A 27,544-nucleotide genomic window follows, 5' to 3' on the forward strand; every position below is an offset into this window, starting at 1 on the left:
ACTCGAAAGAGGAAGAAGGGAGATGTGCAGCTGAAGTCTCCAGGGTTCGAGGGTAACGTTTAGTCAGTTGCATGTGGGCCCCAGGTGATGACGGCTAACGCGGGAGGCTCAAGATGTACCTCGCAGAGAACTCCTTGGATTATTATGTTCAGCACAATTTTGGGGATAATTTCAATAAAGTAACCGAATACTCAATTGTAGATCAAATATACTCATTATAGTTTGATATCCCACGTATTTTGCCAATTATGGGGTCTCGTGTCTGTGGCGGAGCAAAAGGAGAGTTGCTTGGCAAAGTGAGTTCATTGACTAAATATTAGTAGAAAGAGAACAAAAAGATTGTAGATAGAGTAATAATCTCTAGATGTCCCTATGTGTAGAAGAATATGTATAAAGCGTTGTATAGCACGTAGTTACTTGCAGAATGTCACAGGCGCCAAGGCCATTATCGCATCGCGATTGTCTCATCCGGAACCTTGGAACTTCCAAGGTTATCCACCTCCATACACTTAACTACAAACCCACCTGGGCATGGTTGGATTATGATCAATACGTGACTCGCTAGACGCGAAAATGTCATCAGGTATGTTGGTTATCTCAATCTCTAAAACACTGCTAACAGTCAACCCGTTTAGTTCGCATTTGCGTCTGCGGCGATGAGGGAACTGGCAAATCCAGTCTCATCACCTCGCTCGTCAAAGGTGTGTTTGTTACGAACAAGATTCAACCAGTCCTCCCCCAAATTACCATCCCTCCTACCCTCGGGACCCCCGAAAATGTTACCACCACGACCGTCGTCGACACCTCGGCCCTTCCCCAGGAACGGAACAATCTCGCACGAGAGATACGGAAATGCAATGTGATCCTCCTCGTCTATTCCGACCATTACAGCTATGAACGGGTAGCTTTGTTTTGGCTACCGTACTTCCGCTCGTTGGGCGTCAATGTCCCGGTTGTGTTGTGTGCCAACAAGTCCGACCTGGCGACTGGTCACAGTGAGACGCGAGTGGTTGAAGAGGAGATGCTTCCTTTGATGGCAGAGTTCAAGGAAATTGACTCATGTATACGTACGAGTGCTCGGGAGCATCGTAATGTTAACGAAGCCTTCTTTGTTTGTCAGAAGGCTGTCACGCACCCCATCGCGCCGCTGTTCGATTCCAAAGAGGCTGCTTTAAAGCCCGCTGCGGTAGCAGCTTTGCAAAGGATATTCTATCTCTGCGACAAAGATCGCGATGGATATCTATCAGATAAGGAGCTCGAGGATTTCCAGGTCCGGTGCTTTTCCAAACCATTGAACGAAGCGGATCTGAATCACATCAAGGACACTATTCAGAAAGCCTGTCCAGAGTCGGTCACGGAGTCAGGCATTGACTGCCAAGGGTTTATTCATCTGAACAAATTGTACTCGGAGAAAGGGCGACATGAAACAGTCTGGATAATCTTGCGAGCATTCCAGTACACGGATAATCTCTCCCTTCAGGAGAAATTCTTACACCCGAAGTTCGAAGTACCGCCGTTCGCTTCTGCCGAACTCTCACCTGAAGGCTATCGATTCTTTGTGAACCTCTTTCTTTTATCCGACAAGGATAATGATGGGGGCTTGAATGAGGCTGAACTTGCATCCTTGTTTGCTCCCACCCCGGGGTTGCCCGCATCATGGGCCGACGGTTCATTCCCATCCTCCACAGTCCGAAATGAGGCAGGACATGTAACCCTGCAAGGCTGGCTTGCTCAGTGGAGCATGACTACTTTCCTGTCTCCCAAAACTACCCTCGAATACTTGGCATACCTGGGCTTTGAGCCCTCCGAGAGCGATCAATCTATTACTGCGGCGCTGAAAGTCACACGACCACGAAGAAAACGTCGCCGCCCGGGACGTGTGGGACGAAATGTTGTCCAATGCCATGTCCTGGGAGCCCCTGGATCCGGAAAATCGGCCCTGCTCGATGCACTTTTGTCCCGCGGATTCAGCACGACATATCACCCTACCATCCAACCGCGTACCGCAGTGAACACGGTGGAGCTTCCGGGCGGAAAACAATGCTACCTGATTCTGGATGAATTAGGTGAGCTGGAACCTGCTTTGCTGGAGAACCAGTCCAAAATGCTGGATCAGTGTGACGTGATTGCGTACACGTATGATTCCTCGGACCCGGACTCATTTGCATACATTCCTGCATTGTTAGCAAAATATCCTCATCTGGAGGAGCTCCCGAGTGTGTTCGTTGCCCTCAAGGCCGACTTGGATCGGACGACCCAGCGAGCCGAGTACCAACCTCACGAATATACAGCTATGCGTAACATGCCCAGTCCGCCGCTCCATGTGAGTGTAACGTGGAGTTCAATCCAGGAGGTGTTTGTCCATATTGCTGAGGCTGCCATGGAGCCCAGTACCGCTTTCCCACGTAGTGAAGAGGATGTTGAGGGTAAATGGATGTCGTGGGGAATCGCCCTGGGAGCCGTGGTTTGTGCGGGCGCCGCGGCGGTGATGATCTGGCGACGAGTTGGCAGTGGAAATTAGGGTCTTCATTCATGTTCTATACCATATCCCATAGTTTAATGTGCAAATAAATGTAAATGATATATTCTTGATGATACTTAGTCAGGCACATGGCCGGCTCCGCCGGAGTTAAGCCGGTCCCAGGCACGTTTCTTCTCCGCTCGAACATTTACCCCGGACATCAGTTCCCTTGCTGATCCTCTTTTCTGTATTTTGAAACCTCCAACCTTCGAATCTCCAATATTATTATACACATTTTATCATTGAGTATATATACGTGGATTCTCGACTTATTCTCCTTAACTCTCGCCCCCTGCCAGCCTTATCTCTGCAATCTGTCGCTCATTCTCTCCACATAAGAGCTTGCAGATATCGATATATAAGATCAGAGACAGGAAGCTTTTATATAAAAGGCACAGACCTGGCAAAGTTTGCGCGTTTGCCTGATCGGTTCCAAGGTTGGGCTGTTGGTCACACCAGATCTCCCTGAGTGACGTCTCGTCATGTTGTAAGCATTCTTTTTCTTCCGACTTTACTAACACCTGGGGGGTTTTCACTATTACCGACGTAATCTTGAAGACTATCAGATATCGGAGATCACTTCATTTTCTGACAGTATTAGTGTCCTTCCCCCTCCCCCTCCACGCTATACCATCCCTGTCGCCTATGCGGCGGGGGCGGCAAATGGTATGGCGGTCCCTGTTGTGGAAACGAACAATACGATTACTCACCCAGAGCGTGGGTGTCCATTGCAAGTTGGCGAGGGTATGTGCGCGCTCATTGCTAATATTCTCTAAATATCCCGATCCCAGAATCTCAGTAGCTGACTATATTGCGACAGGAACCTACATACTCCAGGATGATCTGCTCCTCGCGACACCCCCTCCTCACCCATCTGAAGCTCCTATAATCAACCCGAACCCTCTTGCGACTCTACCCACACCCCCTACATCTGGCGTCAAGCTATCTCTTGTTACTCTCGATCCTCGAAAGAAGCCTCCCACCTTTTTGAAGTCGGCTGTTACACCTCCCCAATTTGGAGATGGAAACTCCGCGCTTGCGGCGCCACCGGTGGCAGCGAAGGACGCATCGAAGCGGAGGAAGCCCAAGAACAACATCATCAAGAGCAGTTCTTCCTTCGTCTCGCGAGTCATCACCCACGAAACATCTGTCAAGCGATTGGGCGATCGCGACTCGAACGGTGTTTTTGCTTTTGCGAATATCAACCGAGCATTCCAATGGCTTGACCTTAGTTCGCCTACTAAAGAGGAGCATCTTACCAAAGTTCTCTTTACCAAGGCGCACATGCTCTGTCACGATGTCAACGAAGTTACCAAGACATCCTCACACTTGGATATTGTGATGGGATCCTCTGCGGGCGACATCATATGGTATGAGCCTATGTCGCAGAAATACGCGCGAATCAATAAGAACGGCGTTATCAACAACTCCCCCGTCACCCACATAAAATGGCTCCCTGGGTCTGAGAATCTGTTCATTGCGTCCCATGCTAACGGTGTGCTGGTCGTGTACGATAAAGAGAAAGAGGATGCCCTTTTCACCCCCGAGGCGAATGGACATGCCGACCATGACGTTGGACGATTACCATTGGACATCCTTAAGTCTGTGAACTCGAAGAACCAGAAGACCAATCCGGTCTCATTCTGGAAAATGGCGAACCAGAAAATCTCAAGCTTCGCCTTTTCACCGGATCAAAGGCATCTGGCTGTGGTTCTCGAAGATGGCTCGCTGCGGCTCATGGATTACTTGAAAGAGGAGTACGCGTACTCTGTCAATAGAACCCAACAATTCCCAACTAACACCTTCTTAGAGTACTAGATATATTCCGCAGCTACTATGGCGGACTGATCTGTGTTTGCTGGTCGCCCGATGGCAAATACATCGTAACGGGAGGCCAGGATGATCTACTAACGATCTGGTCTTTCCCCGAGCGCAAGGTTGTTGCCAGATGTCAAGGACACAACTCCTGGGTTTCAGCAGTAGCATTCGACCCTTGGCGCTGTGACCAGAAGACTTACCGGTTCGGCAGCGTCGGCGATGATTGCCGCCTCCTATTGTGGGATTTCAGCGTTGGAATGCTTCATCGTCCTCGCGCACACCAAGCCTCAACTCGAAACCGATCTAGCATAGTACTGCCGAATTCACAAACTGCTAACCGCCACCGTGCAGACAGCGGCGATAACCGTGTGCGCTCGGACTCTAACGAAACCGAAAAGTACGATGAATTTATCGACCAGACCCCGAGTCACCCGGTGGAACCCCGGTCTCGAACTGCCCTTTTGCCCCCCATCATGGTAAGCATCGATTGGTGTCCAGAGTGTTAGATGTGAGATACTAACAGACCCATAGTCTAAAATCGTCGGCGAAGATCCCATCTGCTGGCTTGGCTTCCAGAAAGATTGCATTATGACTTCGTCTCTTGAAGGTGCGTGTAATGAAGTTCTTCGAGGACGATTTATGCTAAAATTCTGACAGGCCATATTCGCACTTGGGATCGACCCAGCGACAGCGTCAAGTCATGATGCTCCATTTGTGGTTCAGTCCACTTTGTAGGTATAGGATGGTTCGAGACTCCTTATCAAATGCATTATGGAATCGATCTCGACTCAACAATTTTGGAAACCCTGGAGGTTACCAATCGGGGGTTCACTTTTTAGCGTGGCTTTTTTGTTTTCTGACACCTATGATATCTTTTTCCATGTTTATATTACCTTTACCAATCTACATATTGATGACGCATCTAAGCACTATTCTATATGTGAAACTATTAGAATGACCTTGGAGAGACTAATCGACGTCAAACCTAACTAAAAGGACGACGATACAGGTTACCCTATTTGGCAGAGAAATTTCATACAAATAGAGCAATAGCTAACTCAAGATGTGATTGGCAGTATAATTCCAATATAAAACAGACAGCATTATCGCATTTCTCATTAATGTAAGGGGGCATAAAATAAGTCCATAGACCCATCATCAACATCAACATCATCAAGCACAATAAATCATCACTAAACTGAACCAACTTCCACCCTTCACCGAATAGTAGCAGTAGCCTTTGTAACAACTACCACAAATAACCCACTATCCCCAACTTATAATTAATCCCAGGATCTCCAACTGACCGGTTGCCAGAGGGATAAAGGGCGGGGATTTAAAGAACCAAAGCAAGCAAGCCCAAAAGCAGACTTCCAACAGGTGGCATGAGGAGAGCCGCAGCATTCGTGGTAGATGCCGACTCCGTAGCAGAGGAGGTTGCGGATGAGGTACGGTGAGTGGTGGAAGTAGAGGTTGAATGGGTTGCGGTTGACATGGTCGAGGACGAAGCCATTGCCGAAACGGACGATACTATTGATAGAGTTAGTGTTTGTTTTCTCGATGGATGGGTGGAAAGCGAAATGTTCGAAAGCCTCGCTTTCCGCCTTACTAACCAGGGGTAGTGGATTGGGTAAAATGGGATGTGGAAGGAATTGTGCTTGGAGTCGAGAGAGATGCGGATATAGGTGATATAGAAGCGGTAGTGGAGGAAGTAGTTGGGGTAGTGGATATAATGAAGGAAGAAGCGGCTGTAATGAAAGACGAAGAAGATGGAGATGAATAGATTGAGGATGAGGTTTCAAGTGGAGATATAGAAGAGACTTGGGAAGAGGTTGGAGGTGTAGATATAGAAGAGGCTGAGAGAGATGCTGGGGTAGTAAGTGTCAAGGTTGAACTCAAGGCCGTGTAGGAGGCGGATGTCAAGGGTATTGTTGTAGAAGTGGGAATAGCAGATGTTGAAGGGGAGGATGTTTCAGTGGAAGCGAGAGATAAAATGGAAGAGGTGGACGCACTTGCAGAGCTTGTTATAAGAGAAGATGCTGTAGGGGTAGAAATAGAAGAAGAATAATAGGACGAGGTAAGGGCAGACACACTGGAAGAGTGAGTAGCGGTCGAAGACAGAGAGGAAGCAGTCGCGGAAGGAGTCGATGTAAGATCAGTGGCCGACGCGGTGGAAGACATCAACGAGAGAGACGAGGTTTCAAGAGCAGACGATGATTCAAGAGCAGACGAAGTTTCAAGAGCAGTGCTGGTTTCCTTACCAGAGCTACTAGCAATTGCACCAGGCTCAGTGACTCCGAATTGCTGAGACTGAGCCAAAATGCCACTGGTGGGAGAGATGAAGTTGATCTGATATCCCTTTCTATATTAAATATCAGTAGATGAAAGGAAATGCAGTTAAATTGGACATACCCATCGTCTACACCTGTGAATGTCTTTGCTTTGACGGTGTAGGAGCCCTTGGAAGAGTCTACATCCTCTACCACCACTTCTGTTGTCGGAGGATAGACATTCTGGTTGACCAGCTGGATAGTGAAGGTATCTGGGTCCGTTCTATATGATTCTTAGCATATTGCCGGTAGGATCGAAGATCTGGGGACGTACGCGACAGTCTGCCACTTGATAGTAAGGGGCATTTCGGGATCAATCTTTTCACCAATTTGTGGCGAGGTAACAAGGAGAGCTAATTTCACTGTTAGATTTATTTGTACTCCCCTAGACGAATTGCCATACCCGAAGCTGTAGCAGCTAGAGCCACCAAAGAGATGATATTAATCCGCATACTGATTGGCTTTAGTAACCAATACCAAGTGAAGTAATTCGAGGAAATAGTTGTCAATCTTGGATTGTTGAGCCACAATATATTCGCTAGTTTGGAGGATATCAAATTCAGGGGTGATATAAGATGGGAACCTGATACTTTATAGTCTCTGCCGTTAGTAGATTTTATCCCAGGGTCTCAATCTTTATTTTTGGGCTGATTTGCCGTGCCTTGATCCATCACCCCTCGTGCTCCCAGTCGGAGTACAAGATGGACCATATTTCCTAGTCCCCGTGATGTGTATTTACTACTGCGCTGCATGCAGTAAAAGGGATCTAGAGGAAGGACTGTTGATTCTGTAGCTTGCAACTTCATCTTCAGCCCAGATGGGAATATTTCGTTGGCTCAATCCATGTACAACATCTCTGATTTTGACCGGACACGCGTCACAGTTCCTGTCCGTATCGCAATGAAGACATTTCATACATCGTCTGTGCATATAATCGGCGTAATGATGGTTGGTTAGAGCACGGTACCCCTAAGGTAACTGCTGCGGCCCGTTTAGATTCAATTGTGATTTTCAGGGATGAGAGATGATTAGCTTTTTCTATGCGTCTTAGTTTTCGATACCGTGAGTGATCTATGAAAGGGTTCTAATGCTTATATCTATATCAAATATCCGTTGTAATAAGCCTATACGGAACTCTATATTCACAGAATATTGGACCTCTAACAAACTAAGTCACTCCCTTACAGACATTTAATAACCTCGATCGTTTACTAAATGTGAGACATTAACTCCGAAAGGTCTAAGCACACCGGGAGTATTGTGTTCTGAGTCCTCTTGGTCGTTATGAGCTCAGTAACACAAAGCCAAGGGTGTTTCATATTCTCAACCGGTCCCCGGTCCACACGCGAAAATGACAAGAAGGTTAAAAATCAAGTCCATATCTTTTAGATTTACTAGAGCAAAGGCAATATCACTTCCAACGAGGCTCTGCCATTCCAAAATGGTTGCCTAGGACGCGGTCTTGCAGTATATAAGAAGTTGCACGAATTATAAACACAAAGTCGGAACAGCACCCATTGGACAACCATTGGGAGATATTAAAATAGTTCAATGGTATCCAGGTTACTCGTCGGGAGAAATCCTTGTGACTGTCGTAACTAAAGATCCCCCGTTCGGTCTCGATGTGCGTTTGTGTTCTCCGACACTTCCATTGCTAGGCCAAGTCAATAGTCGTCGTCAGCAACATATCAATTCATCAATTATGACGTGGAATATGTGAGGAATCTAAAGAAAAATTGGGTATGGTAGTTACTTGTTTTATGAATGGACTGTGAATCATCTAGTTTTCCATCATGGTGGCTAGATGCGCAAACCAGTCTACGTACAATAAAGATTAAAAGACGATTTCATTGTATTGCTCAACTGTCACTTTTTGGTAGTACATAGAAACCCATGTCTTCTCGATAGCTCCCTCCATATCGGGGGAATTTCCACACTTGCTGTGCACCTTGTGGTTTCCTCTTCAAGTCCACCTTAACGTTCAAGCACGCTACGACCACCATCGATAGTGACCCTGTTCCGCACTCGAATGTGGGCGTAGGCAGTTCCAAGTTGAATGACACGATGCGGAATAGGCTCATCTTGACGGTCTGAGTCGGGTGTCGCAGTCTGAGAGTCCGGGCTCTCAGAAGTATCTGACTCGCAGGATGAGATATCACTCGAGAACCCCTGATCCTGCTGATTCTCCTGCTTCTTGATGTCTACCAGGGCCGTTGGACAGAACACCAATGCCTCACCAGTTGGCAGACGGACAATTTTCTGAAAGATGGTTGACGAGGCCGCCGTCTTTCCATCAAGGTCTTCACTTCCACCTCCCGCAATGTGTGACTTGATAGCCTTGAACCAAGCTGGAGATGAGAAGCGATGGATAATAGTTACATTGCAGAGCTCGAGAAGTGACGGCGCAAGAGTCGGCTCCTGTGTGGCTATTATCACTCGCGCGGCCAGATGCCGCTGCTGGCGGACGACGGAGAGCAGTGTCTCTGTCAAATCTGAGGCCTCTGCTGAGGTCGAAGTCATAAACTACAATTGAACCAAGTCTCAGTATTGGATCACATATGAGAAAGGATCCACTTACCTTATGGGCCTCATCGAGAGCAATGATGCGGCCCGTGTCGTGACGGTTTTTCAAAAACAATGAAACCGCAATGTTGAATAGAGCACAGGCATCATCTTGGCCAACGAATGGGCAGCTAAGATCGATGATTGTCAACGTGCCTGGAGAAAACCTCCAGGTATCGTCAACATTAGGGTGCTTGGACTTATCCAGACTTGCGCCAGGCACAGATCCAGGCTCAAAGAACGATTCGAGAACATCCAAGCGCATATTAAGAGGCATCATCTGGCCTTTCACGAACTGCTCGCGCTGAAGAAGATGTTTGAATGCGCTGTAGTCAAATCCAGCTCTACCCTGGTTGGCGATAGCCATGTCGCGAAGAATCTTCATAACGACCTATATAAATCGTCTATCAGTACATGGTCACCATGGATAGGTGTGTAGACATACCTCCATGTAAAGGGGCTGCTCGGCTCTGTTGCCGATGCCCATAAGAGTCTTCATCATGCTAATGTTGAGATCCTTCTGCGGCAGATACAATGGCTGAACCTTCAGCATTCTTGAACCGCCTGCCAGTTTCGTGTACGCCGCTTTCATGGCAATGTAGTTGGTGGGGGACACCAGCACCCGCACGGGAATGCCTGAGGAGTACAGATACGCCGCTTCGCACAGCTGCGTGCTGGAGAAGGTCGTGAACTTATCATAGTGAATCACTAGTCCGGCTAGAGGTGAGGATAGCTTGCCGGCAGGGGAGGATTCAACCAATGAGCTTTCTAGCAGGCAAGACAGTGTGTAACTCTTGCCACTTCCTTGACTGCCACAGATGAAGGTAGACCATGGTGCCGACACGTTGGCATACACAAGATCACCTTGTGCCGGTGCGTTGCCAGCAGGTCGTTTGCGGAGACCCAGAAGTCCATACTGGGGGTAAGTTCGCTCCCCGTTGGGATTTTTATCGTTATTCAGACGCTGGGTATCTAGAGCCTCACATGCTGAAAGGGAGAATAAAGGTGCCGTTATGACCTCCTCCTCCAAGCGGGTGTTGTCGTATGTCAAAGAATTGGTGTCAGCTTTTACCAGCTTCATATGCTCTTCTATCTCCTCTGCATTCATGTAGGGAGGGCGGGATGCCATGATGTTAAATTGTCACGTAGGAAAAGCTCCTGTTGGGGCCTTTTAGTAATCGTGGGGGTTGCAGGTGAGGGGGTTGTGGGAAGCGAGAGACGACGAGGTATAAGCGAAATCAGAAAAAGGCAGGAAGACTATATAGCCAGGTATGGAAAGCATCAAACGCAGGGCGCGTCATGATCAGGCATTCAGGCAATCATGCAATCAAGGACGAACATCCAGTGTGTTTGCTCATGATAGGTCTCTTCCTTTTCTCTCTTTTTAGTCAAATGTCAATTTTAGAATTTCTAAGATCATATAATGACAGGACTCTCTCCTATGGTCCATATTACTGCTCCACAGCCCCAAGGTCAGAGTACTTAGTTTAACAGATACCCTAGATCCTCTCTCCCATTTTCCTGCAAGGGGGCTATCTGACTTTAGGCAGCATTACGCTATAAGAGTAGGGCAATTTAGCTCCATTAGAGGTCCATTAGTATGACTGGAAGGCCAATCAAGATGAGAAACCGAGTCCTAATATATTGGTCAATCAAAATAAATGGCTTAACTTATCTACGTGTTGCTTTGCGAACTTGACGACTTGAGACTATATAAGAGAGGATATATCTAGAAGATATTCGAGGTATAATATAGAACTGTATCTAACCTAGTCAGGCCATAAAATATTTGCGCTCTGAATTCGCGGAATAGTCAGCTCTTCTATCGGTTAGCACTATATATAAGAGACCGGTGGCACTGGCTGCTGGGACTTAGCTGGCTCTCGCCAAACTAGACATAAAGGTATGGCCGTGAACACAATATGACTCAAATGCTAATGAAAATAGCTAAAATAGTGGTATTGAGGCTTGTAAGTACTTCTAGGCTGAAGAACAGTTCAAGTTGGAAGATATTGCAGCCTATGACAGCCAAATTTGGAAAGTGAGCAAAACGAGCAATCTAGCAAAGTACAATCTGCTAATTATGACAATTACCTGCCCACCCTTTGCTGGGCCTCCTATCGCCCCCCAAATCTCGCAATAGGTTTGCCTCCCGCAATGTTCCAGCCATGGCATTGGTACCAGTTCGACCTTTCATCCCCAATGAAGAAGTTGGATTGAGCTTGATCAAGGCGTTTCTTTAGCCATAATCCGGTTTCGTACCTATTCAGTCTAGAGCTGATCCTTTGGAAGAGCCCTGACGAAGCTGTTTCTTTGGAAGCCTGGAAAACGAACTCATTTTCCACCTGGAAAGCCTTGGAAATTTCGTTGAACCGAGCTCGAGTTAGGGTAAACACCTGTGATAGAGGATGCTGAAGAGTGCAGAGATGTGTAAACGTCCCAGATGCTTTCTGATAGGATGACCGTCTTAAAGTCTCCCTTTGAGGTTGAAAGTACTCAATTGGATTTTTTTTTGGTCATATCGCAGGTTCAAAGTGAGGAGAGATTCAAGCATACTGTACGACTGTACGCAAAATGGGGTTCTGATACTTGATTAGGAAAAATACCAGGCTTGTCCTTACTCATATGTTTTGTTGATCGGATAGGCCCCCACGGACATTCGACCCAGGTCTTTTAGGCTATTAATCAATATCAGCCCATATAGTATGGCATTCAAAGGAGGCCATTACTTATATGGACTGTGTTAGTGTCCTAATCAGGGAACATTAATAACTATTGGATAGTAAAGGATCAAACGCTTCATTTCGCAGTTCAAAAATTCTTTTTTTTTTTTTTTTTTGCTTTTTTTCTTTTCTTGATTGTTTGTGCATTGCTTCTGTAATCATCATCTTCTAGATAGAAGATGGGGGAAACGTCCTGAAAACTAGAGAGTATGCACAAAAAACAGGCGATAGATCAAATGCTTTCTTGAGAGGAATATGTGTTGTGGTAATGTCACAGTGGCGCAGAACAAATGTACCGATCTCTTCAAGTGTTGAATCCTTCTTCATTCGGTGCTCCCACGCTAGTGCACAAGCAGGCGATTGATAAAATGCTTTGTTGAGAGGGATGTGTGTCGATATGATGGCTCGGTGTGACGTGGAACAAACGTGCGAGTCTGTTCAAGCCCTGAATCCCAGTTCGTTCATGTTGCTCATCATCAAGTTCTCCCACTTTTGACTTTGCTGCTCAAAGCCCCCGCTAAAGGATCTGGGGGTGAAGATCATCCCCATACGCAACAACCTAGAAATAAGTACGTGGTCTTTCTTTAGGATTGCATATCGTAAGGCCTCAGGACCGAGCTGTTGAAGATCACAGCCATAGTCAAACATCAACAGGAGAATCCTTTCGTTACGACTGAGGAGTGCAGCGTACAGGGGATTTGGTATTTCGCAAACCCAGCCAGGGGTCTCAACTCCGTCAATCATCTGTATGGTCTTGTGCTTTTGGGTGAGCTTGAATGGTTGTCGGTAAGGGTGTTCGTCTGAACGTAAATCCGAGATAAACCGCAACGTGGGTTTTGGACTTTCGTCGTTCACATCGGCACCTTTGCTAAGTGCAAATTTGACAACATCCTCGTGGCAGTGCCAAAGTCCCTCGTACATGATGATCTGTGCAGCATCTTTGACGGTAAGGAGTCGAGGAGCTTCGTCAAGGAAGGAGAACAGAACCTTGAGAACTTCTAAATGACCCCGAGCTGCAGCAAGCTTGAGTGGCCGTCGCAGCTTGAATTCACCCGTGAATGCATCAGCATCCTTGAGTAGGAACTTGACCACCTTGACGTGACCATTTCCGGCGGCCTGTCGCATCGGGGTTTCGTAGTTATCGTCGAGAAAGTTTGGATTGACACCTTGGCGGATGAGAAGACGGACACAAGGCATCGAGCCAATTTCGGCCGCTACAGTCAAAGGGTGTGGCTTTGGGTATCGTGGGAGCACAGTAATGGACTCGGGAGCATTGCGATCTTTCAAATGAGATTTGAATCGATCTAGCAGCGGAACTGTGGCACCGGCCGTGAGGCACTTGAGGATGGTTCCAGAGAGGCCTCGTTTAGCTGCCCATAAAATAATGGCGGCGTGTTCCTTTGCCGTGTTTGTTTTGTAGAGTTTGTCTTCAAACATCAGGAAAAAACGTGTGTTCGTGCAAATGAGGGCATTGAGGTCCTTCTTGGACTCAATGTTGCTCTCAATCATGAGAATGAGCTCCGTGGGCAGCCACTCGAGTGACATGGTTGCTGTCGGTACAAGTCATGTTAGTGTTGGACATGTGAGAGTCGGGAGGAAGGTTGTCACAAAAATAACGAGGATACCAGCTGGAATGATAAGGACTGGGCTGGTATTCAAGAGCAACAGGGAAGGAAATGCGAGGGGATGAGACATGAGCAGAGTGAGAAATATGAGGTTGGCGAGACATGATCAGAGTGAGAGAGTTGAGGTTGACGAGAGAAGAGAAGAGGAAAGGGAAGATAGAAGACAGGTGCCTAGTTGTGAGAACCGAGTAATAGGAAAGTGAATGAAAGAGACTTTAGAGACGACCGACTGAGACTACAATGGAACAGGCTGCCTCGTTTGTCAGGCGTCTGTCGCTTTATATTCACCTAAGTTAGATTGAACTACCCTAGCCGATCAATGGTCTATGATCTACCGATTAATAGCTATTCGTGGCTATCAATTGAATCTGGATATCTCGTAGTCTGCAGTAGAACCTATCTTGGCATGACAATGACTTCTAAGCTTTTCGAATTTGCCTGGACAGAATGACATATTCTGTTAGGTATTATGACTCTACTTTGTTGGATGTCCAAACATGAGAAACAACCATAACGACGTGAGCCTCCTTGAAATCATTATAATCCCGATCCAGGTGGACGAAGATGAACTAACTCTGTTGATATGCGATCTCAGAAAGGGATATTGATATACATACACAAGCAACAACGGTGCATTCAATAGCTAACGTCGGGACTGGGTCCGACACACCCACATTGTTCATGATCTTTGAGAGTGGATTGCGACCACGCCATTGAATTTGAGGTGATGTGCAGTTATGCTCATTATTTCACCCCCATAACCGTTGTAATACTACTAAGAACTGAATAAAGGCAATAAGTTATATTTAGATATCTTGCACAGCTGCATATTCTCAGGGGTCAAAAACTGCATTCATCTGAGGTAGCAATCGACCCGAGCCATAAATTCTCTTTCACCCGTTCCAGCTCCCGGGATATCTTCGCGCCATTATGCGCCACAAAGTCTCCATGATAGTCAAACAAGGCGGCTTCCACCATTGACCGTAGCTGGGGGTCTGCAGTAACGATCCATGCTGCTGATAGACACAGTAGTACGTATCCTGCTCCAACAGGTCGGTGCATATTGGACTTCTGAGCATGTATGAGAGTATCCTCAACAAGCCAGCTTGAGTCTAGCAGGGAGATGTAGTCACCGGGGTCTAGTGCCTGAAGAATGCAGTTGAAAAATGTTGTGATTGCGATACCAATTCCATGAGTGCGGAGATAATGTGCTCGCAAGATTCGGGTCATGAAGGTTTCTGGCCTAGCACTGAGCGAAGTTTCAGCTTCAACTGTTCGTGCTTTCAATTCGCCCAGAATCAATTTGCATTCTTCGTATATTGCTCGGACTTCCTCTGCCAAAGGCGTTACATCTTCGCCGTCGCGTATAGCTCGTTTGCCACGTTTTATTAGGACTGGAGCCTGTGCTAGAAATTGCACAATCTGGCCTTCCGGTTGGTTATTATCAAAGTCATTCTTGACTAAGGCATCCCACTCTTCGGGACTTAGGTCGATAGCATCATTGTATAAACCTTCGAATAACTTGGGTGTGATCAGCTTGGCTTATGAGGGAGATGAGGGTCTGGGGTGATTTACCACACTTCCCCGTAAAGAGAGAAACAATCTACGTTCAAAGTCATCGCGTGGGCCAAAGTTCTTTCGCGCTTTTAGAATGCTAGCGGCCCCTTGCGCGTGTCCTGATATTTGCGCGTTATTTCCCATGAATGTTTGACAGAGCAGAAGTATCATCACGGCACACAGCGTACTGGAAGCACTCGCCTGGAGCGGGTCATCTAGATAAACTCTTAGCGTTCTGAGCGCATGGGAATACTTGGCTAGTGCTTCAACCGAAATTGGTTGGCGCGCGCAGAAGCCAGCATGGGCAGTCGTAAGAGCATCAACTGCACGGTCAAGTGCTTCATTACTTCCGATTCGTCGGGGTACATCTTCCAAGAAAATGCCAAAAGCCCACCACAAATTGTATCGGAGATCAGTGGATCGTTTTATGGCGCCGACAAACGAACTGGTCAATGATGTCATACTGTTTCCAGGACATGCGCGGGGTATCTGAAAATGATATTGTTTATTTGTTGATATCGGTTTTAAGGCGAAAGTCATTTGGCTCTGATTTGGCTGGGAAAAGTGTTCCTGCTTGAACTTGAATCGTTGCTGACCGGACCCCACACAGCTCACTTTAAGTCGAAGACATCGTCCACATGCAGGTTGTTTCTCATCGCACTTTGTATCATATTAGAAATAGCACTCTGTGCCATGATTTTATCGGTACCTTTTTCTTTTGCCTGCGGCATGCGTCACAGGCCCGACCTGATGGGACACCTGGCATGGCGCACGGGAGAAGCGGAGCGTGGATCTCAAAATGGACACTGCAGTGGTTCAGAGACCTGGCTATGGAGTACAGGGGTACCCCGTTAGAGGCTATAAAATCGTAATATATCGCACTAAGAAAGAAAAGGATGAAAAGGCCCAAAACACCCAAATTGAGGTTTATTGGGCTACCCAGTCTAACCGCTTTTAGTTAAATGTAGCGCTCTGTGAGGCTGAGTCAAACGTCGCTGATTGGCCAGTTCATCAACTATATGGGCGGGGCTACGGGGCGGAATATCGACAAGTACAGCTCTGTCTAACCTGATAAAGACATATGCACCGCTTCATAGTGTGTATACATGGTGAGTGAAAGGATATTTAAGCATTCTATTCCCCTCTCGTATATCCATCCATAATTCATTGGATTTCCATCATGACCTCGAATAACTCTCATGCAGAGGAAAATCTCTACTTGTACAATCCAAGTCATATATTACCAGCTATATTTGCGGCCTTGGTCGGCGTGTCTCTATTCCTACATATTTACCAAAACTAGTAAGTTGATATACAACCTGAGACCGGAGTTGTTCTAACACCTTTAGTCGCTATCGATTCTGGCGCGTCACATTCTTCATCTGCTGGGGTGGAGCCCTGTTCACTGTGGGCTGGATTCTCCGCTGCATATCAAGTTATCATTCAGCAAACTTAAACATCTACATTGCATCAACAGTCTTCATCTATGTCGGCCCACCAGTTTACTCAGCCGCCGCCTATAACCTCATCGGGCGTCTCATGAACTACCTACCAATGCACGCAGTCCTCAATCCAAACCGTGTCCTCATCTTCTTCGTCTATGTCGGCGCTGCCGTGGAAGCAATTACAGTCGTAGGAGCAGCCAAGAGCGCATCAGCCGGCTCTGACCTGGACAAGATCAAGTCCGGTGGAACACTCATTGCTGCAGGTCTTGTTCTCCAAGCAGTGGTCGAATGCTGCGTGATCGTGGTCGTTGCAACAGTTCACACCCGCTGTTCTCGGGCACGGATGCTCCCGCCAAATGTTCGTATGATCTGCATCACACTCTACGGGACATCGAGTCTTGTCTTGCTACGGTGTATCTTCCGCGCCGTCGAGGCATTCGAGATGTTTGGAAATCTTGGTTGTCGGGTGAACTGCGGGCCTATTGTCAGCAACGAATGGTATCTATATGCATTTGAGTTGGGACCTATGCTTCTCTTCACTTGGTGGCTCAACTTAATGCATCCTGGTCGGCATCTGCCCCGTCAAAAGCTACGGTATCTCTGTCCTGATGGTCGCACCGAGCGAATGGGTCCCGGCTGGATTGACCGCCGTTCTCAGTGGGAGACCTTTGCCGATCCGTTGGATTTGAAAGGGGTGCTTAAAGGTGAGCCTTCTCATGAGAAGTATTGGCTGCGGGAAGGTGAATGGCCTGTGTGCAAGGATGGTAGTTTTGCTCTGGGGACTGCTACCAATACGAGGGCTGCATCTGAGGACGAAAAGGATCTCGCTCCACTTAGTCCTCCTGTTTGATACTGGATGTGTGACATGATTTGTTGTATATATTGTATTTGAAGATGCTGTGTGTTTTTTAGTTTTTTCTATGATGCCTTTCTTCCTTGCTGGCTGCGAATAATTCCCAATATGTTTATATAAACCTAGACTTGGACGTCAATTTACTCGAAGAATATATCTTTATCATATGACTCACAATTGGACTTATGAGATATACCACATTTACCTCTACCCAAGACCCATTAGGAGGATTATATATAAGTCGAGTATGAAGAGGCTGGTTGTCTTCCAAGCTTGCTTGACCCCGGGGCCCTGGGGACCAATCTTCATCAATCATATCTCATTGCATCCAGTATTTACAGCTTGGCCTGTTCGAGTGGACTCAGCTTCCTCAACGGGGGCCCTGCTCTGCTTCCATCGCCCGCCATAGGCCCGTTTGAATCATCCCGGGGAGGGTTCATCCTCCACTTTTGACGCAAAGCTTCGGGTGCTTTGTTCTCAAAACAATCTGCGATATATTGGCCCAAGATAGGGAGGAATTTGAATCCACTAAAATCGGGTTAGTTGGTATGAAGACATAATGTGCAGAGTAATAATTTCAATCGACACTTACTGTCCTGCACCACCAGTAGCCATGAACAGCCCCTGTATGGTTGGGTGGTGATCGATAATGAAGTCTCCATTGGGGGTATCCGTGTACCAGCACAGGCGACGGTTCATCCAAGGACGGTCGCCCAGCTTGGGGAAGAACTGACGCAACCCCTTTCGCAACGACTCATCCGCGTCATCAGGCAGATATCCAGTGGCCGCATTGCTGGTTTCGAACTTCGGCGAAGAAAGTGTCTTCTGAACACCATCCACATTGACACTGATGTCTGTCGCATACCCATAACCGTGGCGCGCAAGCTTGAGAACATTTGTGTCCGGTGTAGGAGGGAAGGAGAACACGCCGGAGCTCATGTTGATCATGACAGGGATCTTTCTCATCTCGAGAGCCTCCTCTTCGGTCAACTGAATGAAACCAACAGGCTGGCCAGAGGAAGATGCCGCATGGCCCATGTTCAAAAGACGGTTAGTCCACGCCCCAGTGCTCAAGATCACCTGTGAAGCAAGTAATACCTGCCCTCCAACAAGGTTGACACCAACAACGCGCGAGCCCGCCCGACGGAGGGAAAGAACAGTGCCGCGAGGCCCGGCAATTATCGAAACACCCGCCACAGTACACTTGGAAGCCAGCTTCTGAATGCTGCCTGCGGCATCGGCCCAGCCACCTCTCGGATTGTGATATCCATTCATGCCAGAGAAATCAGCCTGTACACTGGGGTAGAGTTTGCGGATATCCATGGCATCGTCGAGATCGTCTACTTTGCCGCCTGCCGCCCGGATTATAGCCTTGGACTTCTCCATGTAGTCGTTCTTAGGCGTTTCCGAGAACAAGGCAAATCCTGATTCGAAGTATTGGTCTTTGTACTCGGTAGTCCATCCATTGTATGCCTCCCTGGCCATTTGGGAATAGATTGGATCCGCGTAGTCGGCGCGAATAATGCGCGAAATGTCAACGCTGCTTCCATCTGCTGATGGTGGAACAAATCGATCGACAACGGTGATATCCGTATATCCGCGCTTGTTGAGTTCAAGAGCGGTCGAAAGACCGAAGACGCCAGCGCCCACGATCAGAATTGAGTCTGTCTTAGATGTGGTCATTTTGAGCTATACATTAATAGCCAGAGGAGTGTCGTTGAACTACACCGGTCGGAGGATATATCCTTATAAAATGCGGAGGCCGGCTCAGTACCGAGTCTTGGCGTTCGGAAAGGTCGGCACCCGGTCCGTGTTCCCCGGGTGAGAAGATGAATGAAGAAGGCCTAGATGCCAACCTCGCCTGTGGAAGTCGGATTAACGCTTAGCCAGTCTTCAAATGCTCTGCCGTAATCTTGTAGCTGGAGGAATAACGTGTCACCACCACCAAACTCCATACTAGGATCTCCTGAAATCCCCGAAAAGTCCATCCGCGGTGAGGTTTGAGAGGTTTGACTCGGCGCTTGTATGGGATCCTCATTTTGCTCAGGTGGGTAGGTGACACACTCGGCGGCCACTGTCTTGTGGCCTGAGATCCCAGCAGATCCAATCAAAGCAAAATCACGTTCGGTGATAGCACCAGCGGAAAGGTCCCCTGAGCATCCGACACTGTCTTTGGCAAGTTCCGGGCCGAAGATGTCGCTAGCAGGATCTGATATATTGCTTGCATGGGCATATACTAAGATTTTCCATAATAACTGTAAGTTCACAGACCACTTCTGGCGAGAATTGGTTCCTCCCGGAGCGATGTTGTCTGTCATAAGGCCTCCAGGAGAAACGCTATCCCGGAGTTGTTGCAGTTGTTGGACCTAAAGTAGACATCAGAATCAATACACCAAAGTAACAGCTGGGAGAGACTGGCCTGGCGATCGATGTGTGGCCACCGACGACCCATGCTGCGTAAAAATCTGAGACATTTCTCAAATCCCGTTTGCGCCTTTCTGTTAAAAGCTTGATCTTCCACAAAACTATGTTGAAGGTAGATCGTGGCAACAATTGCCACGCACTGCCCTATGGTCGGGTCAGATACCTCGAAGTTCTTCGCCTCGATAAGCTCGAGAAAATGAACAACCCAACCCGAGTGGAAGGTCAGCTGCTCGAAAGAATTTCGGAGGAATGACTGAGGCATTGTCCTCCGGAAGTTCCGAAGTCGCATAGATAACAGGAACGGATGGTTTACCAAACAGGGAACTGCGTGCCAAACGAGCTGGAAGAATAGCCATGGGCTCCAGTAGTCACGGCGAGCCTGAAGCTCGGCGGCTGGATGATCTTGGAAGCGACTTGCATGCAGTCGGAACCTGAGTGGCATGAGACTCTCGTGCTCACAGTGTCGGAAATTGATCATGGAGTAATCAGAGTTCGGAGACCACGGGGGATGAGCGTCAACGCCGACATGGCTGGCGGCATAATTACATGACATCGCCCATAGCTCGCTTGTGTAAACACTACTACCAATGATACCAATGTCCGGTTTTGAGACACCGCTGTTACCACGGCTAATGTCTTTGTTGGAAATCATGGCACCCAATGGAGAGACGATTTCACCAGGCTCTGCAAGTAAGTCCAAGCTGTCTCCAGGTGGATGTAGAGACCCTTGGAGGTTTTTGAGCATGACGAGGCTTATGTAGCAGAGCTTGCGCTCATCACGTTCAGTTTCCAAGTTGTTTAAAGACTCCAGGCCACTTATTCTGAGGTTTTTCATGAAATATGTGGCGAGTCTAGTATAAGACCCTGCTCGAATGATATGACCCGCTGGGCAGATGAAACACAATGTTAGAAGCGAAGACAAGAACACAGGCTAGGGCTGTTTTACCTGTAAATTCCAGCATACTTAGAAGACAAAGTGTCTGAATCGTAGATAGCTCCACAGTGCCGGATGCCAAACGCATCATGACCATCTGACAGGCTCTTCCTGTTTTTCTTTTCACCTCCGATTGTATGTCTTGGTCAATGGCCCCTATTCCTTTGAAGCGAGCACCGAGAGCTTCAATTGCGAGTAAAAGCTCGGGGTCCCGCTTCCCCAACGAGGCCAGAGAGGACCTGTGTGGGAATAATAAAAGGGGCTGCGCGTTACAAAAGGTTAGATAAAGCTCAGCATCCGGGATCCCGGACGATCCAGCTCTACTTCAATGGTCAATGAAGAACTCCTACAAGCTTATCCCAAGCTTAACTCACATAGAAGAGCTCTCCAGAGGTGTAAGCTCTGGTATCTGGGGGTGTTTCTCAGGGACAATTGGCGCCAAGGGGTGATTAGAGGCAGGTCGCCTACGACCTCAATCAGCCAAATAGAACAGGGTATAGACGCAATTGCAACACACTTGATATATTCCATCAATTGCTCTAGTTTCCCCTCAATTCCGGAAATGCGTTGTTCCTGCGCCACATTAGAATCCGTCTAGGTTCTACACACGCAGGTATCAATTATACTTACCATCATCTTCTGTGATTGCCATGATACTTCCTCTCCAGACTCATTGCCCGCATACACGCACTGTTGACCCAGCCGCTCGCAGTATGAGCAATTCGGTTTTTCTCCTGGGCACCGCGACTTCTTCCGGCTAGAGGAATGTCAGTTCGAATTGCCTCTCAACTTGGGAAGTTCAAGCTCACCGGCACGGCTCACAGGCCTGACGAGCACGTTTTACTGGTCTTTCGTCCTCCGCTGACGCCATTTTGCGTATGTCACCATAAAGTGTGATGATCTGAGCTGTTCGGGGTAAAACGTCGATCTAAGGCGGGGAACGACTTTGCAGACTGTGGGTCCGAAAGAAAATGCATACAAAGCTCCCCCAGCTTCTGTTCTATGTCGCTATTTCCAAATTGGAATTTATCCTAATATGTTTACTATTATACATTTTCCAGTTCTAACACGCTAAGACAAATAACCAAGCAGAAATTTAATGATGAATATAGGTCGATTCAAGCCCTGTTGACTCTAAGTCATCGTTGGTTCTATATACACCCACATCCTCTGACTGTAGAAGGAAACAGTAATAACAGCCGAAGAGTCAATTGGGATTCGGTGGACAACGCAAGGCTTTGGCTGATATCCTCACGCTTAATCTATACTATCACAACAAGCCCTGAGGGACTTCAAATGGCCCAACTTGCCATGTAGTCTATGCTGTTAATCAGGGATATCATCATAACTCATCCAATTGCAATATAGCAAATCTAGGCTTTGATGAGCACTTTGCACAATATGGGACTCGAATTTGCGTGTTATAAGTTATGCGCGACTTAGTCCACGGTGTTCTAGGCATACAAGCAGGGTTCCTGCGACCTGAAAAGCGTGAGACTGTGCAACTCGGTATATTTTGTTAGAGATATAATGAAAGATGAAGACTTGAAATTTGTAAATTTCCCCATAGTGATCGATGATCATGTGATCTGTCACTGAGCTGACGTCGGCTCCGATTCCCCAACCTTCGAAGCTTTTGGCCACTCACCTCCGCCTCACTCATTTCCGTGTACTCTTCTCCGGTCTCTGTGTTGCGTCACTTCTAATACATACACTGCGAAACTATCAAGGAAAACTTGGAAGTATTCAAAATGAGTGACGCCTACGAACGCGAGCAGTATGTCCCCCTTTCGCCGCCTTGTCCTGTCGGACATCCCTATGAAACGAGTCATGTTTTGATCTGAGTGCTAATACTTTGAAACAGGCAGAATAATGCGCTCCTCAATTCCCTCTCCTCGAAAGTCTCAGCCCTTCGGTCCGTGACGATCGATATCCATGATAATGCGCGGGACCAGGACACTCTCGACCATACGGTACGTCTTGATCAACCTTTCCCTGGTCCGATAATCACTCGAAATTTGAGGATATTTTGACTGGGGCCTTGGTTTGGTTAACTTGCAACTGACAATACTGCCTTCTTAGAGCGATGTATTCTCCTCTTTCTCAACGAATCTCAAAGGCAGCGCCACTCGACTGACGCGGATGGCGAAACAAGGCGATTCTGTGGCCGTGCTGAAGATCGCTGCCATGTGTATCGCTGCTGGTATCGCTCTCTATATCATTCTTGGGTGGATCTTCTGAAGCACTTCTTGCGTCTTTTCAACCTGCTGCTTCCTCGATACCCCGTCACCCACATCCCCCGTCCCCCTCAATCTTCGATGCGCTTGCTGGACCGAGACTGCTATCGAACATTTATGACCCGATCCTGCCATGTTATTCGATGGTGCTGGGTTGTTTTCGTCTCATAGGCCGCATCTGTGCTTCGCTCAATCTTACCATGGCATGGTACATTGGATTGCAGTGTATGCTGTGCTCCAGGATTCCCCCGTCGTTCTCAATATACTCGTCCTGTTCTCAGGCTGTGCCTGTTATAGACATTGCGACCCGACCCCTACCTCCTTCGACCCACTTTGGTCACCTTCCGGCCTCTGGGTTATCTTGATTGACGTTTTCATGATTTGCAAATCGGCCCAAGTGGTTCTGTTTTCTTCTTTGGAGCCGCTGGCTCTAAATCCCACTGCGACCTGCATTTTTTGCTTATCCCTTTCTATGTCATTAATACTGTGCTTACTCGTGAACATAATACATATCCCCATCTCACTAGATCTGTTCGGCCATACCCCAGTATTTCCTCGTTGCGTAATCGAAGTATACCAATGGATCAGGTGGATATATGTACCAGCTGGTCAATGTCATCTAAATTGTACCCGTCGGCTCCCCGGAAGGCTCTACTGACATCACCAAGTGGTCCATTACCCCATAATATATTGGATCTACCCCCAAAAAACTCTAATACTAAATTATCAGTTTAAGCTCACCAAATCTGTGGCAATGTGAGCTAACCAAAAACGGAGGTAGTAGGGGCATAATGAAAGTCCGACTTAGACTCTTTTCTCGCTCCATTTCTTCTCACTCCTCCAATCAGATGTAGGAGTCAGGAAAGTTTATTTATCATACAGACTTGAAACACTTGTTCTATTGTGTCGTGTGCCACATTTCTAGTTTTGATATCAGAACGCTATTTTTGGCAAATATGCCTTGAAATACCATCTGGGCTTGGGGTAAGTTGACTGTTGGCGCAGAGATCAAGGAAGAGACTTTTTTTTCCAGCAAATAGCTACCACTGGTACCACAGTGCATCTTGATCGACATACTGTGCGCATCTTAACTTAACCATAACAAGTGCAGAGTATGATCCAACATAGCACTATAGGAAGCTGTAACATCACTAGACCTATTGAAGATTGTAACACCGAGCTCAACCCTAGACAATGCTAGACAAAGGTACACTGCATACGGAGTACATGGTGCTAATTTGACCAGGAGGTCCGATGAAACGGTTCTTCAACGTTCGAGTGGCATGATATCCGCCTATGAGTTCATTCCTCTGATCGGGCAGCCAATCCTATGGTGCATAACAGGGACAGATGCTTAACAATATCAGTTCCACATGTCTCGTCTGGTATATGCAGCGGCATTGCGGTTCTGCATCCGAGGCGGTTGCGCTGGACGCTATTCCGACAGCCGAGGCTGCCTAGCTACATACCCATGACGACATACAAAGCCTGCTAACAAAAAGGAAAACCAGTTCCCATACAACTAGCAAGCTAAGCATCTGGGCATAGTGAAGTTTCTCCCTACCTTCAATCATCCCGCTGCAACAAAGCCGTATGAGATTGCTTCGACAGGGGTTTCCAATTTTGATTTGCAACTGCAGATCGCTAAAATGATCGACGCTTAGAATATAAGCATTGAAAGCGTATTACCTCTTTTGGCGACTGACATAACGTCTAGGTATTTTGTACGATATACATCCCACTTTTGATCTAGACCTCTAGACCGTAAAAGCTGAACCAAAAACCCTCACTGCCCATGTGGACTGATTCCGGTGTACAATTGGTCCAACCGAGGCCGTCGTAAGTGTAAAAAAATTCTTTCCCGTTCTTGGCAAAGAGTTGATCCACGCGATCTCTTTTAGTTCCCGCTAGGCATTGCGACCTAGCCCCTGGCGATCACCGGAAGCTGTATTATGCCCTATGGGTATTCGGGCCGAGAACTACAAAGTTTTATATTGCGTTTGAAAGCAAGAGTTGTCTCTGTGCGCTGTTTATTTATTATCTGAATTATGAGGTTTTCTCTAAATTAATTTTACCGTAACTTTCACATGTATCTTGAGGGAGTTAACAATCCTTATTAGTATACGTATACGGAGTACGAAGACCCGTATTAGGAAGGTACCAGGGCCCCACTGCCTTAAAGCGCCTATCTAAAAAAAATTAACCGAACTGATAAGCTCAGACTAGATGAGGCCTGTTGATATTTACAGTTGATTTGTGATTGGCTATATTTAGTTGCGCTTTGACTCTTTGACGCGTCTCTTGATATGGTTTGGTAATGACAATATAATTTTAGCGTTAGCTTGCCAGCATGCCTAGATCTTTACAGGTTATGTGTACAGTGCCCACCTGGGCAGTTTGACAGCTATTAATATTCAAGTACATCATGACCCATATATTTGTTATAGTAGGACAATGAAATTGAGACAAAATGTATAAGAATATATAAATATATAAATATAAAAATATAAAAATAGCAATAATGAGTCAATCAGGATGACGACATTTTATAATAAATGTTATCAGCAAACAAATCGGAATGATGCGATCCGAGCCCTGGACAAGAAAAGACCTTGGAAGTTCTGGAACCCACAGAGAATTTTATAGTGGAGTGTCTGCAAAAGTTCACCGTCGATCTTGTCGGAGTGGGGCCGGTCAATTAAAATTTTTGTAGCTTTGACCCTTGGCTGATATTTGTTGCCCTTTCGAGATAATGTAAAATATCTCAATTGTCTTTGGATGATTCTAGGCCTATCAATTAAGCAGGCCGTAAGGTTCCAAGGTTTAGAACAAAGGATTAGCTACGGGTCGCACACCGTGGGAAGGTAAATAATTGTCCGTGGTGGACAATGTCAAATAAATAATTAAAAACAGAGAAAACCAGTTTTAGCCTAAAATTGCACACCGGGAAGCCTAGTATAAAAAGACGCGTTGAAGTGTACTCGGGTAGATAAAATCGGCAAGCAATCGGGATTCCGATCCGGGTGAAGCGGAAATGCCCGAAATTCGAAGGCATCCCGACCTGGGCCCACGGCTTCGAATGCCCCGAGTCCTAGCTTTGCGACAAAAATGTACAACATACGGAGTATCCGAAACAAGTCCGCAGAAGTGGGCCTGTAATCAGATGTTTGTATTGAGACCTTATCTATGGACTACATATGGTTTTACACTTCCAAGGTTGAAATCGCTCACAATATGACCCGCTTTGAACCTATCACAACGCCACGGGCATTGACAGCTAGGTGGGGCTTGTTTATCACTACCAAGTTCCCGCTCTTACCGCAATGCTCATCAGGGACTCGAGTGATGTAAGTCTTAGGTTACTATACTCTGTAGATCACGGATATTTCCGAATGCTCCCGGTGAAACCAGAAACGAAGCTTGCTAGGTTAACATCAAAGGTACAACATACGAAGTATAGATTTCATGCAGCGGGAATTTGCAGGGGTGTCTTAGGCACGCCACCTGCAGGGAGAACCCCTACCTACGGAGGACAGGGATATTTGAAACTGCATTTGTCATCGTATCTGGGCAGTATCGGTTTGGTAGAGTGCCAACTCTTGGCGTGAACGGCAGTTAGATTGAAACAAGGCTGAAATTCTAGTAAAGTATATTTTCCATTTGAGTGGCGCCATCTGGAGCCTGATAGGAGCAGTGTATATGCCGCGACTGGTGGAGTGCATATACAGGATTAGCCTAGATAGGGAATACCCTGTTTACTATAAAAGTGGAGGTCAAAGTTGACGATCAGGTTTGAAGTATGAACCTTATATTGTCTATCACTTCATGCCGTGTAACTTCAAAAAGCACATGTACGTTGGCATTCTGCATCGTAAGAGATCTTCAACCCATGCGGGAAGGGTGATCCCGAGGTATGTGCAACATGGCATGGCGTGGTACATAAAATGGGTAAATGAAGACCCGGAAGACCTGATTAATTTCATTTATGAATGTGATAGTATTCAAATCTTATTCTGAAGAGAATGTGATTTGTGTTTGATATCAAAGAGCCCTAAATAATGATATAACAAAGTAAATATGTGTGCTCTTTGGGAGCTTCGGAGTATAGGAAGACACGTGCATATGCATATGCAAAGGCCTGACATATGATAGCGCTGACGTAAAACACACCAGGCACTCATTTTGATGTGATTTACCGGTTAGAACGGATCTAAGGTTCTTCTTAGGATCTCTCAAATCCTTTAAAACCCCGGTGTTTCGCCATTGTTGCATTTTCTCGCTATATACGCTAAGTCGGAGCCTAACCTCTCACCTGGTATTTCTCAATATTTCTATTTGAGATTAGTCATTTTGTTCGCCACTACAAAAGAAAAATAATCAAAAGAGGAAAAAAGAGAAAAAAAAGCGAATTAATCGCCGCTTCCGGCACACTCCACTGAGGACCCGCGACTCGGACCAGCCTTGCGTATCTGGCCATGTTCCGGTAGATCAACGATAGAGAAAAAAACGGAAAAA

The 27,544-nt window shown here is 46.9% G+C and overlaps 8 protein-coding genes across 8 annotated transcripts; 3 read left to right on the forward strand and 5 right to left on the reverse strand.

Moving 5' to 3' along the window:
* Positions 1-573: 573 nt before the first annotated feature.
* Positions 574-5,043, forward strand: gem1 (ERMES complex Ca(2+)-binding regulatory GTPase GEM1; the record flags this gene model as incomplete). Its single annotated transcript, XM_040789789.1, has 7 exons — positions 574-583; positions 636-2,464; positions 3,088-3,265; positions 3,342-4,278; positions 4,332-4,815; positions 4,871-4,946; positions 4,997-5,043. 7 exons carry the CDS (start codon positions 574-576, stop codon positions 5,041-5,043), a joined length of 3,561 nt encoding a protein of 1,186 aa, XP_040646742.1.
* A 579-nt stretch (positions 5,044-5,622) lies between these two features.
* PGRI_020770 (GPI anchored serine-threonine rich family protein) lies at positions 5,623-7,121 on the reverse strand (the record flags this gene model as incomplete). The annotated part of the gene is made up of 6 exons (XM_040789790.1): positions 5,623-5,869; positions 5,953-6,087; positions 6,429-6,701; positions 6,752-6,892; positions 6,944-7,022; positions 7,073-7,121. The coding sequence occupies 6 exons, from the start codon at positions 7,119-7,121 to the stop codon at positions 5,623-5,625; spliced, it is 924 nt and encodes a 307-aa protein (XP_040646743.1).
* Positions 7,122-8,643: 1,522 nt separating this feature from the next.
* On the reverse strand, positions 8,644-10,360 carry PGRI_020780 (uncharacterized protein; the record flags this gene model as incomplete). Its single annotated transcript, XM_040789791.1, has 3 exons — positions 8,644-9,192; positions 9,248-9,622; positions 9,677-10,360. 3 exons carry the CDS (start codon positions 10,358-10,360, stop codon positions 8,644-8,646), a joined length of 1,608 nt encoding a protein of 535 aa, XP_040646744.1.
* Positions 10,361-12,392: 2,032 nt separating this feature from the next.
* On the reverse strand, positions 12,393-13,499 carry PGRI_020790 (ankyrin repeat domain-containing protein; the record flags this gene model as incomplete). Its single annotated transcript, XM_040789792.1, has 1 exon — positions 12,393-13,499. The coding sequence occupies one exon, from the start codon at positions 13,497-13,499 to the stop codon at positions 12,393-12,395; it is 1,107 nt and encodes a 368-aa protein (XP_040646745.1).
* Positions 13,500-14,419: 920 nt separating this feature from the next.
* Positions 14,420-15,598, reverse strand: PGRI_020800 (uncharacterized protein; the record flags this gene model as incomplete). The annotated part of the gene is made up of 2 exons (XM_040789793.1): positions 14,420-15,100; positions 15,155-15,598. The coding sequence occupies 2 exons, from the start codon at positions 15,596-15,598 to the stop codon at positions 14,420-14,422; spliced, it is 1,125 nt and encodes a 374-aa protein (XP_040646746.1).
* Positions 15,599-16,316: 718 nt separating this feature from the next.
* On the forward strand, positions 16,317-17,431 carry PGRI_020810 (RTA-like protein; the record flags this gene model as incomplete). Its single annotated transcript, XM_040789794.1, has 2 exons — positions 16,317-16,438; positions 16,486-17,431. 2 exons carry the CDS (start codon positions 16,317-16,319, stop codon positions 17,429-17,431), a joined length of 1,068 nt encoding a protein of 355 aa, XP_040646747.1.
* A 338-nt stretch (positions 17,432-17,769) lies between these two features.
* Positions 17,770-21,663, reverse strand: PGRI_020820 (FAD dependent oxidoreductase; the record flags this gene model as incomplete). Its single annotated transcript, XM_040789795.1, has 10 exons — positions 17,770-17,962; positions 18,027-19,123; positions 19,291-19,633; positions 19,706-19,800; positions 20,022-20,743; positions 20,823-21,112; positions 21,167-21,256; positions 21,310-21,365; positions 21,423-21,549; positions 21,602-21,663. 10 exons carry the CDS (start codon positions 21,661-21,663, stop codon positions 17,770-17,772), a joined length of 3,075 nt encoding a protein of 1,024 aa, XP_040646748.1.
* Positions 21,664-22,543: 880 nt separating this feature from the next.
* Positions 22,544-23,033, forward strand: PGRI_020830 (SNARE domain- containing protein; the record flags this gene model as incomplete). Its single annotated transcript, XM_040789796.1, has 3 exons — positions 22,544-22,569; positions 22,657-22,765; positions 22,875-23,033. The coding sequence occupies 3 exons, from the start codon at positions 22,544-22,546 to the stop codon at positions 23,031-23,033; spliced, it is 294 nt and encodes a 97-aa protein (XP_040646749.1).
* Positions 23,034-27,544: the final 4,511 nt, after the last annotated feature.

The sequence above is a fragment of the Penicillium griseofulvum genome (genome assembly GCF_001561935.1).
Source record: "Penicillium griseofulvum strain PG3 chromosome Unknown contig_80, whole genome shotgun sequence".
Lineage (NCBI taxonomy): Eukaryota > Fungi > Ascomycota > Eurotiomycetes > Eurotiales > Aspergillaceae > Penicillium > Penicillium griseofulvum.